Source organism: Chaetomium globosum, genomic scaffold, assembly GCF_000143365.1.
Source record: "Chaetomium globosum CBS 148.51 scaffold_2 genomic scaffold, whole genome shotgun sequence".
Lineage (NCBI taxonomy): Eukaryota > Fungi > Ascomycota > Sordariomycetes > Sordariales > Chaetomiaceae > Chaetomium > Chaetomium globosum.
The window spans coordinates 1,991,284-2,009,316 of NT_165977.1; the positions used below are offsets into that span (position 1 = coordinate 1,991,284).

General features: G+C 56.7%; 6 protein-coding genes across 6 annotated transcripts; 3 read left to right on the forward strand and 3 right to left on the reverse strand.

Annotated features, from left to right (window-relative positions):
- Positions 1 to 72: 72 nt before the first annotated feature.
- Positions 73 to 3,133, forward strand: CHGG_02757 (uncharacterized protein; the record flags this gene model as incomplete). Its single annotated transcript, XM_001229272.1, has 7 exons — positions 73 to 367; positions 422 to 764; positions 828 to 905; positions 956 to 1,225; positions 1,278 to 1,941; positions 1,994 to 2,236; positions 2,402 to 3,133. 7 exons carry the CDS (start codon positions 73 to 75, stop codon positions 3,131 to 3,133), a joined length of 2,625 nt encoding a protein of 874 aa, XP_001229273.1.
- A 706-nt stretch (positions 3,134 to 3,839) lies between these two features.
- On the reverse strand, positions 3,840 to 5,491 carry CHGG_02758 (uncharacterized protein; the record flags this gene model as incomplete). Its single annotated transcript, XM_001229273.1, has 2 exons — positions 3,840 to 4,411; positions 4,567 to 5,491. 2 exons carry the CDS (start codon positions 5,489 to 5,491, stop codon positions 3,840 to 3,842), a joined length of 1,497 nt encoding a protein of 498 aa, XP_001229274.1.
- Positions 5,492 to 7,425: 1,934 nt separating this feature from the next.
- On the reverse strand, positions 7,426 to 8,822 carry CHGG_02759 (uncharacterized protein; the record flags this gene model as incomplete). Its single annotated transcript, XM_001229274.1, has 2 exons — positions 7,426 to 7,649; positions 8,075 to 8,822. 2 exons carry the CDS (start codon positions 8,820 to 8,822, stop codon positions 7,426 to 7,428), a joined length of 972 nt encoding a protein of 323 aa, XP_001229275.1.
- A 1,317-nt stretch (positions 8,823 to 10,139) lies between these two features.
- CHGG_02760 (uncharacterized protein) lies at positions 10,140 to 13,750 on the forward strand (the record flags this gene model as incomplete). Its single annotated transcript, XM_001229275.1, has 6 exons — positions 10,140 to 10,285; positions 10,382 to 10,551; positions 10,628 to 11,308; positions 11,732 to 11,803; positions 12,310 to 13,066; positions 13,138 to 13,750. The coding sequence occupies 6 exons, from the start codon at positions 10,140 to 10,142 to the stop codon at positions 13,748 to 13,750; spliced, it is 2,439 nt and encodes an 812-aa protein (XP_001229276.1).
- A 919-nt stretch (positions 13,751 to 14,669) lies between these two features.
- Positions 14,670 to 15,596, reverse strand: CHGG_02761 (uncharacterized protein; the record flags this gene model as incomplete). Its single annotated transcript, XM_001229276.1, has 1 exon — positions 14,670 to 15,596. One exon carries the CDS (start codon positions 15,594 to 15,596, stop codon positions 14,670 to 14,672), a length of 927 nt encoding a protein of 308 aa, XP_001229277.1.
- Positions 15,597 to 16,301: 705 nt separating this feature from the next.
- CHGG_02762 (uncharacterized protein) lies at positions 16,302 to 17,209 on the forward strand (the record flags this gene model as incomplete). The annotated part of the gene is made up of 3 exons (XM_001229277.1): positions 16,302 to 16,311; positions 16,461 to 16,846; positions 17,006 to 17,209. The coding sequence occupies 3 exons, from the start codon at positions 16,302 to 16,304 to the stop codon at positions 17,207 to 17,209; spliced, it is 600 nt and encodes a 199-aa protein (XP_001229278.1).
- Between the last annotated feature and the right edge of the window lie 824 nt (positions 17,210 to 18,033).

An 18,033-nucleotide genomic window follows, 5' to 3' on the forward strand; every position in this document is an offset into this window, starting at 1 on the left:
CCTATTGTGTAGCTGCTCGCCGGCTGCTCAGGAGGATCAAAACTGCCCGACTTCTCCGAGCCGTTGCCCGCCATGTCGACGTCCTCTGAGACACCGCCCGACACCATCATGGTCTCAGACCCTGGTGCTGACAGGCTCGCCGACGGTGACCACATTTCCATCGAGGCCCCCACGGGAGGCAACTCGAGCGTGCCCAAGCCGAAGCGGCTGGCGTGCATGATTTGTAGGAAGCGGAAGTTGAAGTGCGACGGAATTAAACCGAGCTGCAGCACATGTTCGCGTCTCGGCCACACCTGCGCCTACGACGAAGTCAGGAGGAAGAGCGGGCCCAAGAGGGGCTATGTGAAGGCGTTGGAAGAACGACTAAGTGCGCGAATCCACTGGCCTAGTCTCACCTGTCCCGGCTAACCGTCTCTTGCAGAACAAGTCGAAACACTGCTAAAAACACAAGAAGTCTCTGGTGCCGATGGCTCGAAAGGGATGCCGATCCCTCTTGATGGGGCCGCGAAACAACCCCTCAACCAACGCGCTGCTGCCACCGCCAACTTCAACGTCACAGATCCCTCCATCAACATCGCCAGTAGCCGTGATATGGATCGTTGGCACTTCAATGCTGACTCGCCTAATAACCCGCCCCTGGAAGATTTCAACTTCAACGGCGGCATGGCTATGGGTATGGGCGGAGTTGATAACAATTTCACGTGGGAGATGATCGGCTTGGGCCTGGAAGAGCCGCTACCCCCTCAGGAGACGATCGACGAGCTGTAAGTGACTGTGAAAGCATCTTAACGAACCCCTCAGGCGTACACTAATCACATTTTGCCCAGGCACCAAATCTACTTCGAGAAGATTCACCCCTCCGTGCCCATGATCCACAAATATCGGTATCTAGCAGCGATGAACCTGTATGTTTCACCGTTTCCATATGAGATACCCACAAACTGACCATTAACAGCGCTCCTCCCCAACGGCCACCCGTTTGTTTGCGATACGCCATGTGGACGTTGGCCTGCTCCGTTTCGGACAAGTTCCAAACGTTGAAGGACCTCTTTTACGCCCGCTCAAGGAAATATCTCGAGTCGGATTACATCAAAGGCTACGGCGAACACATCATCTCGGTCGCCCATGCCCAGACCCACGTTTTGCTGGCCTCATACGAGTTCAAGTGGATGTATTTTCCTAGGGCGTGGATGAGCACCGGCTCAGGCGCGCGACTATCTCAGATGTACGACCTACCTATCGTTTGGCGAGAATTGAACTTTGCTAATGCCTCGCAGGATTGGACTTCACCGCCTCGATGGGGCAGGATTAGACGTCAAGCAGTGCCTACCGCCACCTCGGGACTGGACGGAGAGGGAAGAGCGTAGGAGAACCTTTTGGATGGCATTCTGCCTCGACCGTTTCGCTAGTATTGGCACCGGGTGGCCCATGACCGTCGACGAAAAGGATATCTTGACGAACCTGCCAGCTTCCGACGACGCTTTTGATATGAGCCGGCCGGAGCAGACCCCCACTCTTGCAGAGGCCATGGGCCCCGCGGGGGCAGGCAAGATCTCATCCTTTGCTGGGGTTGCGTTGATGGCGTGCCTTTTCGGCCGGAACCTCGTGCATTTGCACCGGCCAGACGTCGACGACAGAGACCACGACCTTAACGGCGAGTTCTGGAAACGTCACCGACAAATGGACAACATCCTCCTCAACACTTCGCTATGCCTTCCAACCCACTTGAAGTTACCAAACGGCCTCGGAAATGCCAACGTGGTGTTCACCAATATGTGTATCCACACATCTACCATCTGCCTCCACCAGGCGGCCATCTTCAAGGCCGACAAGAACAGGTTACCGGCTTCGGTGAGCTCGGAGAGCAAAGTACGGTGTATCACGGCGGCGAATGAAATTGCGAGTATCATGAGGATGGTCTCGCACCTTGATTTATCCGCGGTATGTGCGCCCCGCACGCCTAGAAAAGACGATACTGATTTCCCTCCCTTAGATGAACCCCTTTATTTCGTTCTGCCTATACGTCTCTGCTCGAGTATTTGTTCAGTACCTTAAGAGCAGACCGGACGATAGCCAGACTGCGGATTCCCTGCGTTTTCTGCTATCGGCCATGAACGCACTGAAGAAACGGAATCCTCTCACCGAGTCATTCCTCGTTCAACTCGACGTGGACCTCGAAGCATTAGGGGTGCGCATCCCAAAACTGAGGTCCGCATTTCCTCGCAGCAGCGATACCGTAAGCACTTCCCACCACCATGTGATGCTCCCTCCAGTTTGCTGACCACATCAGCCGGGCTCCCCTCTCCCCCCGGGCCTCAGACACGCCCGCAAAGCTCAAGCTCAAGCGGAAGGAGAGAGACACGACATCATGTCCTACAGCAACCAATGTAACTTTATGAAGGTCCCAGGCGACAACGGCAACCCCGCCACCGCGCCGGATATCATCGACATCGACCCTGCCCCCGGTACCGCGAACTACTCACCCGCTCATCAGCCCACTACCCTCCCAACCCGCGATCGCAGCCACACCGGACCCTATGTGCCCAGTCACGGCCTCGCCCCCCCTCCCTACTACGGTCCTCCCCCGGAGATGGACACAAGCAGCAGCAGCAACGATCATTCGGGCACCTCTCCCGACGGCAACGGTCGGACGCCAAATTCAAGCACAACAGGGGGAACCTCGGACCCCCAGTGCCAAAACTTAGCAGCAGCAACCAGCAACGGGCACGTCAACGGCGGATCCGGGCGAAACTCGTTCGAGACCAGTCCCGCTTCGTCCCACCAAAACATCAACAACATTTCGGGAACATCAAGCGATGTCGAACGGAACGTCAACGCCTTCTTCAGTACGGACCCATCGTCGTTTAGCATGTCGGGCGGGGTCTCGACGGGTCTGACACCCGGCCAACGATTTAATATGACTGCGACCGGTGAAACGCCCGGCCCCAGAGGACCGGGTGGCAGCGCTGCAAATGGCGATCGAGCGACCGAATTCCCCGGGCATACGGCGCCAACATGGGCCGAAATGTCGGGGCAGCAGGGGATGACACCTGTTGCGGAGGGCGTTCTAAGGTCGATCATGGGCATGGGGCCTATAGATGGGATGGATATGGGTTGGGAGCCGAGCGGGTAGGCACCGGGCATATATTTGTGGACTCGTTTGATGGTGATTTGAGTGTGTTTTGGCTTTTCTCCTTGGGATACCACCGCAAAGATACCGTTTTGCGAGCCGTTATCTGTTTATCATCAGGTTCGCAGTGTGCACTGGCTACGGCGTTCAGACACGGAGTTCTTGGTTTTCATATTCATTTGGAGCCTAAGAGCGGCTAGACCAAGGTCTCCACGGTCATTTCTACATTTCTATCAACTTGGGCTTAGGAAACAGAGGGTAGACAGGGAACATCCCACTCCAATACATGTATCTGACCATTTGCAACATTCCAGACCACAAGCATGGGAATTCACGAGTAGAAAAGCTCCTGGCAAGTGCACTCCCGCTAACTAGTCTATCTATTTGGAGTGATTGTTTACCCGCATAGTAGAAATCGAGGAGGGTCTTCGAAGCATGGCAATGCACACAGTAAGCTGTTCGCGCGAAGCCCGTTCAGCGGAGCTGGGCCAAGAGTGTCACGTCACATCCCGCAGCACCGCCTCCATATCCCGCCGCGCGCCATATTTAGCATATCCATTACCGAAACGTAAAAGAGGGAATGGATATCCATATATACATACATACATCAAGAATATCTCAACATAACGTAGCAATTAAACAAAACTCACGCACAACAACAACAACAGCAACAACAAAGCAACCACAAACCCCAACCTCCCCTCCCCTCTCACGCAATACCACGCCCATCCACCTCCACCGGCTCCGCAGCGAGCGGCCTCCCCCCCCCAGCCCTCCCCTCAACCACCACCACCCCCCCCGAAGGCGGCGTACTCACCCCCCTCCCCATCTCCTCCATCCCACTGCGCTCCCTATTCCTCCCCGCGCGATGCCGCAGCTGCGCCCTCAACAACCCCCACTTCTCCCTCACCCCAATCGCCTGCCCCTCCTGACAAGCCCGCACATAACCCTCGCCCAGCTCCTCCAGCGTGCGCGTCTCGAGGCGCTTTTTGCCACCACCACCACCACCGTCGCTGCCGTCGCCGCCGTCGTACACGGGGCGCTGCACGTCGGGGAGGTAGGCCCACGAGTAGATGGCGCCGAGGGCCATGAAGGTGGCGAAGAGCAGGAAGATGAGCCCCTGGCGGGTGGTGGAGTTGTAGCCCGAGTTGATGCCGTAGACGACGAGCACGGCGACGATGCTGCCCAGCTTGCCGGCCGCGGCGGAAATGCCGTGGCAGGTGCTGCGGTAGGTGGTGGGGAAGATCTCGGCGGGGATGATGAAGGTGAGGGTGTTGGCGCCTGGGGAGTGGGGTTTGCGTTAGTTAGATTGTTTGCTCTATTTTTTTATGTGGTTTTTTTTTTCGGCTTGTTGCGGTCGTGGGTTGTGGGGGTGGTGGTGTTGAAAAGGGGTGGGGGTTTTGAGACTAGAAAGGGGGGAGGGGGCGGGGATTTACCAAAGTTAAAGACGAAATGGCAGATGGCCACGCACACAACGGTTGCGGGGGCGCCTGATCCGTGGGCAACGCCGTAGTAGACGCCACCCGTGACGAGGAAGAGAACAGTAAGGATCAAGAAGGAGGAAGTCAGCCACTCTCGGCGACGGATCCGGTTGGCGAAGAAGATAAAGCAGGCGCTGCCCGCGATGGAGGCGAGTGAGACGGTGAGGAGGTACTGCTTCGTTTGCTCGATGATGGTCTCGTAGATGGTGTTGCAAGGTTTCGTGCGGTCGGTTTGCCAAGTCGGTAGGCCGCCTTTCTGCCAGTCACGAACAAGGGAGGTCCCGTTCACAAGGGTGGAATTCCAGCATGCAAGGTTCGAGTCGATAGGGATTCGGTCAGTCGTTGCCCACAGGTCGGCCAGAGTGCCGCGGTTATCCAAACTGAACCCATAGAAGGATACATCGAGGAAGAACCAGGTCATGGAGGTGCCGACGAGGTAATACCAGTTCTTGTCCTTGATGAAGTAGTCGTGTAGATCTTGGAAAGAGAACTGAAGGGGCATCGCCTCCGTTTCAGGGTAGTTTGCACCGCCGGTGGGAGATAAGGGCATGCCGTTGGTGGAGGGCGGCGGGCCGTAAACTCGTTGGGTGTCCCTGAAAGCGTTTCCGGGCTTGTTCTTGACCTCGAGGGTGTAGAGACCGCAGTCGTACAGGAAGAAGCGGAAGATGATGGCCAGGAGGGCGGGCACGGCGCCAGAGCCGATGACGATGCGCCATGTGCCGTCAATGATCTTCTTGCATTCCTCTTCATGCAGCGAGTCGAGGCCACATTGCAGGTCGTGGAGGCCATGAGCAGCGTCCTCGCCTAGAAGAACCCAAACGCCCACGATTTGAGCCAGCGCTTGGCCGACCGGCTGCATCAAAAACACGGACGACAGCATGGTCGCCCTGGAGGATGTACTGGACCATTCCGACGTTATCACTGCAGATAATGGATACTCGGCGCCGATTCCTAGAATAGGTCAGGGGTTGGGTCTGGAGACGTTAGGGGGTGTGGCAGCTCGAGACTCACCAACACCCATTACAAACCGCCACTACCATCGTCGTTAGCAACTGGAGGTAGCAACTGGAGTAAGACACAATAAAATCCAGTAAAGATACAGCGCAACAAGAAAAGAACACACCCAAGTAAAGAGGGCCAGAAACGAAATATCGCCATAGCCGTTGCTGGTCGTGGCTACTCCGATGGTGGACACGATGACCAGGACGAGCTCAATGCCATACAGACGGGTCCTTCCATATTTATCGGCGAGGTAGCCAAAGAGGAGTTGACCAAACACAGAACTGACAAAATCCGTTAGTTGCCGGCGTACTGGGTAGGGATCCAGTGGGGGAGACCGGTATACGTACCCGAACAAGGTAAAGAGGTTGATGACTAGGCCGCACCACTTGTCGTGGGGGAAATAGACAAACGAGACGGTGGAGAGGATGACATTAGTAGCAAAGAGATTATATCTGCAAGTCAAATACGGTCAATTCTACGATTGCGCTTGTTTTGAGGGGGGTGTTGATGGGCAACGCACGAGTCTGTCAGAAAGCCCGAGGCGGCCACCCCCCAAATTCTCAGATTCCACGAGTTGAGATCGAGCTCATAGCGCAACTGCTGGCGGTCCTATGATTGGCATGCTCGGTCAGCAATCATCCGTGTCTCGCAAAAAGCATAGTGCTGGGACAGTGGTAATGGGTGATGGATGACAAGATGATGGGTGATGGGTGGGCTACCTGGTTGTCTCGTGGCGAGAGCGCTGAGCTGTCATGCCCCAGATAACCGCGGTTTCTTGTCTTTTCGGGGTGGGGATACATGTCGGCCGCCACAAAGTTGGAAAGGTGGTTTGTCAGTTAGTCAGGTTGCAGGTTGCGAGGTGGTTCACGATGCAACTCCGACAGTCCATGGCCGAGAATCCACGCGACGACGAACTCGGGTTGCCGATGATTGCCCAACGCACACCCGACACAAGGCGCTCGGTATAAGGTGAAGACGGGGGGCACGTCAGGAGGTGAAGTTTGAGGTCAGGTCTGGTGGTTGTCAAGTCTACTAGTTTGATCCGCCCAAGGCTCTCTCTCACTCAACGGAGCTCATCTTGTTCGCTAAGGGCCAAGCGCGACGAACCCCCACCATGGCCCAGAATCACCCAAGCCCCCGAAGGCAGAAAAGCATGGCATCCAATGCTACCCAGGATTGACCATTGGTGTGTGTGGGGGAGCTGGAACAGGGGGGCTGAAGCCAGACCTGAGCCCCCGGGTGTGCTGTGCCGGGTTACTGGTCTTGGGGGTGCTGTCTTCTTTTTTAGGGCTTTTCCACTTTCCACAGCACCGATCTCCATCTCGACAGAGTGTTGCATTCTCGATGGGGTGGGGGTGAAGGAAGAAAACTGGCATCTGCTTATCCTTCGTCAAGATGGTAATTTTTGCCTCTTTCGGCATCAAATGCGTCCGGCTGAGGAAGAAAAGGGACCGGAGATGCGAGCCTGGTGTTGCGTGTTGCACTACGTTCATGCTCCAACACAACGAGGCAGACGACCAGTTCTTGCCAAGCGCATTATTTAGCGGGACAGCCTTGGCAGTGTCGTTGCCTGATCCTTGTCACCTACGATCTCGAAGAAAAAGACAACGTCCAACGCAGAGCTCAGATGTTGATCATTTGATCTCAACACAAATTGGGCCATTGGCTCCTTCACTGCCTTCGAGATCTCAGAGGTTGTCACGTTCTTCTGCCACACACGACCATTCCGCACAGTCGGAGCGTCGCAGGGCCCAGCAACTTGGGTTCGGGGATCGTGGAGACTTTACAAGGGGTCCACCCCGATCCCACCACTCAACCGTCCCATTGCGTCCCGTGCGTGGCACCAAGCGAAACCGACAGTGGCCAATCACACCTGCAATCTTGGACCTGCTGGTGCAATTCAGACATCCCATTGGCCGATTGGGGAAGTCGCTTTTGAGACTGGCAAACGGGAGGCTTGGATCTGATTCGGCCAAGGTGATCCTGATGTGACGACACAGCAGCTGTGGATGAAGTACTTGGTCGCTGATAGCCACCTACTTGTATGTATGTACACTTACACTACATATGTCTGGAGCGAGGTACTCGCCCGACCCATCAGAGGGAACACCGAATTCTTCCGCTGATCATACGTAAATGTAGGTAACTACTACCAGAGCAGGAAGGACTGGCAGGGAAATAAAATGCTAACAGGGAGATAAAATGTTGGCAGGGAGATAAAAGGATGGGCAAATCCATGTCCGCCATGCCGTCCGCCATGGCGTCTGATGCGTCTCACTACTGCAAGCCTCGGCGTGCCTGAAGGAATATTCTGGGCGCGGGATACACGCCGCGATATCTTTGCCAAGGCATGTCGGGTCGGAGCAGCATACCCGGCGCCAACTACCTAGCCAAGTAAAGATGGTTACCCATTATAAACTACGATTTCAAACCGATGCAAAAAAAAAAAAAAAAAAAACACAGTCGCTGCATCCGTGATCCACCAAACGCCGAGCGCCCTTCCATTCGGCTAGCTGACACTGCCGGGCCGGATGCTGCTGCCCATCTCCCGCCTGGTAAGCCGGCTCTTCTTCCTGCCGCGCCGGCTCTTGCGGCGGTCCCAGTGCTTGCCCCAGCGGAGCTAGCTGCCGCTGGTCATAGAACAGGTCGGAAGAAGCGGCCTCGTAACTCTGGTCACTATTGTCCGCGCCGCAATTCTGCTGCTGAAGCTCCAGGGCGATGGAACGCCCCTCGGCCTCCCTCTGCTTCCTCGACCGTATCCGCGCACACCGGCCGCTTCTCCGAAACGTCCCGCCGTACGCTTTCCGAATCTGTCGGCTGATAGTCGGTCGGCTAACCTCGAGGCCACATTGTAGCCGCAGGAACATCTGCATGTCGTCGAGGAGGGCATCGGGGTGGTCCTTATGCCACGCGACCAGCTTCTGCAGGCCGAAACAGCACAATGTCAGCAACTGGCACGAGGGGCGAATATAAGACGAAATATCGGGTAACGGTACCTCCATGTGCTGCGGCTTCAGCTTCTCAGCATTCTTGCTAACATCCTTGTGTTTCTTGATCTCGCCCGTTGCCTCGAACTCTATCCGACGGCGCCTCACCGTCCTGTCGTCGACGCCCAGAACCCAAGAGATCTCGCGGTTGGTAAGTTTGGGGATCTGTAGTAGTTTCGATAAAATGGCCCGGTGGTCGTCAGAGAGTTGCTTGCCAGTCATGATCGGATCTGTCCCATGCCGATATGGCGGCGGGAGTTGCTTTGGAGGTCGAACTTGGAGTGGGGCAGCGGCTCCCGATCGAAACGTGCGGGAACTTCCGAGCGAGGATTATCCTCAGGGTTAGGGGGTGGATCATAAGATCTCCGCTGAGCTTGCCCAGGTGTGTCAGAACCCTGAAACCCCGAAAAACCCCCACTCAACAAACGGAAGGTCACCTTCACATCCCGCGAACTTTGAAAATCCAGAACCCTGATCGATCGCCTATGGTAGCCGAACGGCACTCGGCCCGAGATGCAAAGTAACTGATGATTTGCCCGTTTTTTGCCGGCATGAGATGGATGACGCTGAACGAGGAGACTTTTCAGCCTCTTCACAACGTGGCGGCCATGGCGGCCGTGGCTTCAGTGGCTTCAGTGGCTTCAGTGGCGCTGACTGGCTGTTAGGGGGGTTTTCTGGGGTCACACGCAAACTCAAGCAACAGGGGGGGATCCAAGCTAATGCGTACCCTGCAGGGCCCCGTCCACCAGCCACATGGTGTGTCTCGCAAATCGCAGAGCGTTCTGCAAGCCCGTGGGCTCATGGCTTGCGGCCAGTGCCCAACCCGCAACACCATCGCAGCCGCCGCCCCCACACAGCCTGGAACTCTGGAACCATTGAGAACCGCGCGCCGCGCCTGAACGGGACCAGCGCTCTGGTCCGGTCCCTGGGGAACGCTGTCAGTGGGGCGCCTACCAGCGGCTACTCCAGTTGCCCCGACCCCCCGCGCATGTTCTGGCTAGGTGCGGAGGTAGAATCCTGCTACCTGGCGGCGAACCCAACTGCGAGTACACAGTAGGTAATGTACCCTGCCCACACGGGAAGTTCGAACCGGCCTGTTCCGCATTAACAGGCTCCAGGTTGTTATCACGTTGATCTGTACATACAGCTGAGGCGGCTGACGTTGTACCGCGGCACAAGCAGCCTCCTACGCCATCGCCCGCGCCTGGAACACGCCTGCCGCCGCCAGCGTTGCCGTCACCTGCCCCCGACGAGCATGCCGTTGTGGACGGCATCCGACTGCCCAAGCCTGTTGTCCATCTCTCGTCCTTTCATCTTCCATCCTGTCTGCGGGTCGGGCTTTCTCCGGCTCGCCAGCAGCTTGGACGACAGGGTCTGGCTTGTCACCTCTCCCTCTTTAATGAGATGGTGGACTGCCGCATCGACAACCCCCCTGACAGCCTCTTTGTGGCTCTTTGGGCTTCGGCTACACACCAACTCGCGCAGAACGGCGGTGTGTTCGACGCTCTGAGCAGAACAGCACGGCAGCCAGACTTCACAATGTCGAGATCCTGGCGGTCTGGCTCCTCGTCCTCTTTCGCCTCCTCGGCGCTGAGCGCCCCGCCCTCCCATCCCCCGCAGCATGCCAGCCCGGTCGACTCGACCTTCACACCCACCTCCGCCGCCATTTCCGCCCTGACGGCCGAGTCATCGGCCCCACAGACCCCCCCGGCGCCTCTCGACCTCGGGCCCCCTGGCTACCACGCGACAATGTAATAGCCGCCATGGCCTATCCTTCCCAGCCCCGACCTCGCAGCGATCTCTCTTCTGACACCCCGGCTGTCTAGAAAGCTATTCGACCGGACGCCGAACGAGATGACCGTGTACCTCGGCCCTTGGGAGATTGTAGGTGCCAACCCACGCCGCCTGCTGTGGCAATGCAGTTATGCGGGCGAGGTACTGGAACATTTCCGTACGTGTTTTTTTTTCTACCGCCCGTCCCGCTCCACTGACCTGGAAAGTCCCCAACCACTGAGACAGAAATCCAGTCCCGTCTGACAATCCCAACGAACTCTTCCCCCACACGCTGCATGCCCAGCACCGCCGGTTCGGCGACCCGCGGGAAATGGAGCTCTACCTCTCCTTCCAAGAGCCACACCGCATTCGGTACACCACCACCGACGGCATAGTGCACGACGAGTACATCGAAGTCAAGTACGAGTTCACGACCATCGAGGGGTCCATTCAGCTGCAGAGCGACATCAGGAGGAGAGATCTGATCGATTGGTTCGACGCTGACGTCGTCTGGTCTGACACCGACCGCAGGACAGACTCGTACGGCAGCGTGAGGGGTCTGGGCACGATCCAGAGGATAAAATTGTGGCGGGATCGGTATTCGACATTCCATTATCTTACATTCTATGCTAACCACCGTCGACGCTGGAAAGAGTACCTCCTCGACGACTTTGACACGGATTTTCGCCAGCGGGACGACCGACATAAGCGGGTTCAGTTAGGGGCCCGCGGCGCCAGGAGAGGCAGTGCATCCGAGAGCAACCAAGGGCGCGGCCAGAGCCGCCGTCCATCGATATTTTCCCGATCTTCCAGACACAACAACCCCCCAGCCACCAATGGCAACACAGCTTCGTCATCCGCCCAGAGCGCTCTTGACATACGTTATCTCGGCATCCAATTCTCCCGGAACCCTAACATCCAAGCCGGGAGCGATGGTAAGCCGTCCGGCTCCCGGAGTCTTTCCTCTCCGTATTGGGCTCAACCCAGTATACTGCTCGGTCCAGGTAGCAAGCTGACTATCACGTAGACCATAGCAGGTTTATCTCACAGTGGCATTCTGCACATACAGCGGACGCCCAGTTCGAGGCAACGTTTCCGACGAATCACGTCGAGTTACCTTCTCCTTATATGAATGGGTATCTTGAACGTGGCCCACCCCATGTTAACGGAGTTTCGGAGCTCCCTTCGCAGTTCTCCTCACCCGAGCTGCTGGGGAGTCTACCCCCAGTCGCTGAGCCGAGGTATAATCCGGAATCAGATAGGACTCCATGAAGCGGCCGCTTCTACCCACAATGTTGAGCTATGGTCCTGGACGAGGGGAAGGTGGGCAAGCGCTGTGTGCGATCTTGCTGCAATAGATACCCGATTTGCGCCTGCATTGCCAGTTTGTTCCCCCATGACTTTTAAACGGTTCAACGATCACTGGACCCGTGAGTGAAGGCATTCGGCGTTGAACCGATTGGGCTCCGGCGGGCATATGCGCTGCCGGGTGGTTGCATCACTTGATCCCAGGTTGCGGGTCCCCAAACCATGGAGCCTCAACGGCTGAGACAACTCTTGTGGCCGAGACCGTTCGGACGGCCCCGCTGCGGGCCACGGATGAACGAGCCAAGACGGGACGACGTCATAGTTACACTCTCGGTGCCGTCATCCATCAAGTTGTCCTCCTCGTCATAATGCAACACACAACACCATCTAACCGATATTTTGCTGCAGAGGCTTTCCGTGATTTCTGCGTTACCAGGAGATTCCAAGGATTGTTCGGGTGATCTAAGTGTTTTTTTGTCGCAAGACATCGTGGCAGATGACAGCCTAGATACGTTGTTTACTTGCTTGTGAATATCACTTCTTCCATTCTACAAAATCAGCTTAGACGCTCCACGGCTCGCTTCCTAAACTAGTTCCTTGAATCAGTTCTCTGGCACAATGAAGACAGTCATCTTGTCCGTCAACGCTGGCTCCTCGTCGGTGAAGCTCTCGGCTTACACCGCCGAGCAGGGACAATCACCAATACAGATCGCAGAGGTTCAGGTGAGCGGCTTGACGGCGCCACCTGCATCCCTCAAGTATGAGCGGGGCGGCAAGACCATTGTCAAGAGCCGCGAGGTGGATGACCAAGTCAGCGATCAACGGGATGCCTTCAGCCTCATCCTCAAGACGCTTATTGAAGACGACGACCTGCACGACATCCAGACCAAGGACGACATTGGCATTATATGCCATCGCATCGTCCACGGCGGCGACTACACGAAGCCGCAGCTGATAACGAATGGGACTTACCACCACCTGGAGAACCTCAACGACCTAGCCCCTTTACACAACGCCAACAGTCTGCCCATCGTGCGGCTATGCGTCCAGGACTTCCCCTCAGCCCGCAACGTCGCCTGCTTTGACAGCCAATTCCACTCCACCATCCCTGAGCACATCCGCACCTACCCCATCAACCAGGACATCGCGCGCCGCGGCCGACTCCGCAAGTACGGATTCCACGGCATCAGCTACTCCTTCATCACGCGCGCAACGGCCGAGTTCCTCGGCAAGGACCCGTCCGATGTCAACATCATCGCACTGCACCTCGGCTCCGGCGCCAGCGCGTGCGCGATCAAGGGCGGCAAGAGCTGGGATACCAGCATGGGGTTAACCCCGCTGGCCGGGCTCCCGGGCGCAACGAGGAGCGGCAGTGTTGACCCCAGGTCCGTTTCCCCCCCTCTCTTTATTATTCCCCTTCCACCCGTAACTAACATCCCCCCCCCCGGGCCTTCAGCCTCGTCTTCCACTACGCCAGCGACGTCGGTAAGCTCTCGCCCGCCTCCACCAAAGACCTGCACATCTCGCGCGCCGAAGAAATCCTCAACAAACAAGCCGGGTGGAAAGCCCTCACGGGAACTACCGACTTTCGCGTCATCGCCGCCGCCGCCACCACCACCAGCTCCCCCACCCCCAGCCCCAACCCCAACCCCAACCCCAATCCCGACCCCAATCCCGACCCCAATCCCGACCCCCAAAACCAAAACCACCGCCTCGCCTTCGCCCTCCTCGTCGACCGCATCAGCGCCTTCGTCGGCGCCTACTACGTCTCTCTGCACGGGCGCGTCGACGCGCTCGTCTTTGCGGGCGGCATCGGTGAGCGGAGTGCTGCGCTGCGGGCGGCGGTCGTGGAGCAGGTGGGGTGTCTTGGTTTTGCGGCGGATGGGGATGAAGATTTTGATGGGGATGGGGGGGAGGGGGCTGTTGTGGTGGATGTTGGGAGGGAGGCGGCGGGGGGCTCCGACTTAGGGGGGAGGCCGCGGCCGAGGGTGTTGGTTTGTCGGACGGATGAGCAGTTTGAGATGGCGAGGATGTGTGCGGAGGATGCGGAGTTTTGGGGGAGTGGGTAGGCGAGGTGGGGTGTTGGTGGACTCGAGGTTGGTGGAGGAGGAGAGAGGTTGGTTGTTGTTTTATTGATTGCCAGGCGCGGAAAGGGGAGAGATGTCTATGTTTAGAGGATGTTATGTACTGGTTTCTTGGATGGAGCGACGCGATGATGTTATGAAGGCGTACAACTCAGGTGCCATCTTACAGACAGCCGAAGCCCCAGCAGATAAACGAACTCTTCCGCTGGGACTGACTGCTTCTAGCAATATAGAAAGCAACATATTTAATCTTGGACCATCAGTCACGGCGTTCACACTTCAGCATATAAAAATCTTGTGGTATAATGTAGACATCTTTTTTGGCATTATGCTCTGTTTGACGTGTTGTTGGATTGTCCAATTGCTTATACAAACTACACAGCCTTTGACCTCCCTATATATATATATGACTATATCCACGGAAAAGGAGGCTGAAGATTGTTCATAGCTTGTGTCATTTCCAATTCCGTAAGCCTCTCGCCCATCCAAAGGGCAACCTGAGGCCAGACGCCGGTCGCCGCCAAAAGTTCACTGCCGTGTTCCTGACGGGAACCACCCCGCCCCCAGAACAGGCAGGCTTTGCCCGGCAAAATAAGGGCAAAAAACATTACATATATCATAAGGGGACCCGTTAACACCTGCCCCATCCGTTCCGTCGACCAAAAAATGCCGAGTCCCGAGCACTGGTCATTCCCCAGTTGTCACCACCAACCAAAAAACGCCGTCGTATGTCAAGCCGTTACGCCCATGAATGCAAACTCGTGCCGACGAGGAACCTCTTTGTATATCCGTCCAGGACGCCACAGTCGTACAGGGAGTTCCTTCCAAAAAGCAAAAAAAGAACAAAAGGAAAGGGGTAGAAAAGAGGGCGAGCCCAAAGGTTTCGCTAGGCTCGTGGTCCCTTCTATGGCTCCTCCTGTTGCAACGCGACCGAGGCAAGAGTATCGAGACCCGTGATCGCCGCGGATGGCATGGTCGGCGATGGAGTCGCCGCCAGAATCTGCCCGTAATAGGGCCGTTCGGGCACTTGCGGCGCAGGGTACAGCGGTAGCCGGTTGACCTCTGCGTATGCCTGGGCCTCGATCGCCATCCTCGCCGGCTGGTCCGCCAGGTCTTCTCGCGACGGGGCCGACCGCCTCGCGGCGGAGGAAAGCGATCGCGGCGAGGGCAGCCGGCGACTCGCAGCGGAGTTTCGTCTCGCGCTGCCGGGGGGAGACCGTGGCGCGGTTGCGCGCTTTTGCTTTTTGAAATGTGTCTCCAGGTGCTGCTTCATATTGTCGGCGCGCGTGAATTTCTTGTCGCAACCGTCATATGTGCAGTGGACACTCTTCTGCTTGGTGTGAATTCTGGCGTGGCGTGAGGCGTGGCCAGAGGTGGTGAAGTCCTTCATACACCCGAGCTCTTCACGGAAGCGGCAGGGGAAGCGCTTCTCCGGCTCCTCATTCCCCTGGCGGCTGATGGGGGCAGGACCGGTGCAAACCTTAGCCTCGTACGATGGCCGCCGATCTAGAACATCGTACGAGAAGCGGCGCTCGACGGCGTACTCGGGGAGAGTCCGGGTCCCGAGCCCAAAGGGTGAGGTGTATGAGTACCCCGGCTCGTCTAGAGGAGTGATGGGCGAAATTGGCCCGGGTCCCTCCTGGGAGTCGTATGAGTCGGCCCGGAACAACTCAGGAGTGGCTGGGATAGAAGAGGTTTGCCGGGCTCGGCGGTCGAAGGGGGAAAAAGAAGCCATGGGAGTGGGTTTCGCGGATCGAGGTGGGTCTTGTTCGCGGTTAAGGAGGTCGATACAACGGCCTGTTGCATCTCGCATTTGTGGAAAGGTCGACATTGTAATTCGAGATGTCGAAGGTGACGAAAGAGGGCGGATTCCCCAAGCCGAGGGAAGTCAGAAAGTCAGAAAGTGAAGAGCGACGAGGCACCTCAGCGGTCATAAGAAGGTGGGGGTGGGCGTCTAAGTGACCAAGATAGAAGAGAAAGTGTGAGCTTGACAAGAGGGACTTGGCTTTGAGCGAAGGATGCGCCGTTATCTCTTAGGCAAGAAGATGGTGAGAAGAGAAAGTCAGGATGCAAAAAGTAAGAACAAATCCGGACAATGGAACGGGTGGGTTCATGCTTCTTTATGGTAACTAGAGGAGAGGGGAGAGGAGAACACCTTCGATTAGGGAGGAAAGGCGTGCCCCCGGCGATGCGAGATCCTTGTCTGCAGGGGTCGTCGACGAGGGAGGAGGGGAGGGGTGTGCGCAATGAGCTCAGGCTTGAGATCCTCGGTGGCCTGGCCCTTCAAGCTGCAGGAGACTAGCGCGGGTTCGCCAGGGATGTGGGATGTATGGATGGATGGATGTACGCTACAATGTACCAAGGGACCCGCCTTTGTCTTCCATCCATTTATGGCATGCTACACACGAAAGTCACTCACAGGTCCTTGCAGCCGTTATGGCTATCTAACCACTGGCCTATGCTTGGTGAGCTTGGTTCAAGGTTGTTGACCTTCGTTCTCTCACCACCATTGCCCGACGAATTAAAGAGGAGTATCATGGAACATTGTATGTCCCACAGCAAATGCTCGCCGTCTTTAGACGGGCTGCAGCCCTTGCCCGTTATTCGCAATCGTTTTGAGCTCTCTGCCTCGACTTTATCACGAGTCTGATAAGCCTGAGCACTGTCGCACCTTTGGACTCTGCGAGTCATTCAGGGATCAAGCTCCGGGCTGGGGGGGGGTGTGGATTCGATGACGCAAATACTTGTACATCGAGATGCTCGAGCAGCCTCCTCCCGCAGCGGAAACATACTGCGCTCGTCAAAATCATCTACCTACCTAAGGCAAGGCATAACATAAGGAGGTCGTCTGGTCGTTTTTGGTTGTCTGCGTACTGTATAAAAACTTCGTCAATTCCCGGCGTTCAGGTCGATGCTGTGCAGATCATTGGGGTCAGCGGCTCTTGGTCGCTTGCACATCCTTCTGGGGGGCAGATCAGGGACGCGGAAAAGCACACATCTGGCGAGCGATTGACAAAAGGGAGCTCGGCTGATGTGATTGGTCCATTTGCCCCGGCGCCTCTCCCGGGTCCTGGTCGCGAGGTACCGGCAGCTTGGCTTTGTTGCCCTGCTGAGTTGGCTTTGCCTTCTCGTGCACGGCAATTGGCTCAGTTTATTGTCCCGTGGGGTACGCTGCGAAGCCGATCTGCTTACCTAGAGCCTGCGTTTAGTGTACATAAGGTACATCCAACATGGTCATAGATCCGCCACAGCGCTCACCTGTCGAAAAAAGCAATTGCGGTGGGAACATTCGATGGGTCTCGGCAGAATCTCACGATGACGTCAGTGATTGCCAGGGTTGCTGGCCTTCTCACGGTCTCCACCAAGAAGGGCGGGGCTTACCAAAGCTCCCGCTCCCGCAAGCGTCGAGTCTGGCTCGCGGTTCCAGCCACAGGCAGGCGCTAACTATTCGGTTTGTGCGTGCATGCTGGTATAGATGGAGAGCTCTAGCTCGGCGATTCCTTGAAATTTAAAATTGCTGTCATCTCTCGTAATGGCGACAAGGCAGACAGCTCGAGGTTGATTATCGATTACCTAACTACCTGCCACCCGCCTTTGCCTTAACTAGTTACATCTCCACTTGCACCATTCCACAGGGCTCGGGGCACCTCGCCGAACCTCATTCTTGGCAAGAACCCGCAGTACCCGGCTTCGAATAAAGAAGCGACCGGAAGTTTCTAGCGGCTCTGGGCCTCGGGTGAGTGCATCTATGGTGGAGCGACAACGTTTTATTTTTTGTTTCGTTCTTTTTCAAGTAGTTGAGCATGTCTAGTCGAGTCGAAGAGTTGAGTCCAGGCAGGTATGATAACTAATGAAGATCCGTTGCCCCAAATGCTGTTGGAACTTGTTTCGACGACAACTCAAAATTGTGGGTTGGACCGAAACCGCATCTCAGGGACCTGTCAGCCTGTCTCCCTGTGAAACGCTTGTTGCCATGCGATTCGATGTGCCAGTGTCGGCACCTCGTACCCGAGCGCAACACAGGTCAAATGCCAGATTCGGAAGTTGATCTGTCGCGAAATTCCAACCCTGCTTCACGCCGTCGCGTGTCGTCATTCTTGCACCGCAACCCCGCGACGTGCCCGGATTCTTCACCCGGACAGCGGTTCCTTGGCTGCTTGGCTGGTCCTCTGGGAACTGCTGGCTGCTGGCTCGTTGACAAGCGGGTGGTGGGGTGCGGGTTAGAAGAGCAAGGGGGTGGGGGAGCGTCCAGGCTACCCCGGGTGGAG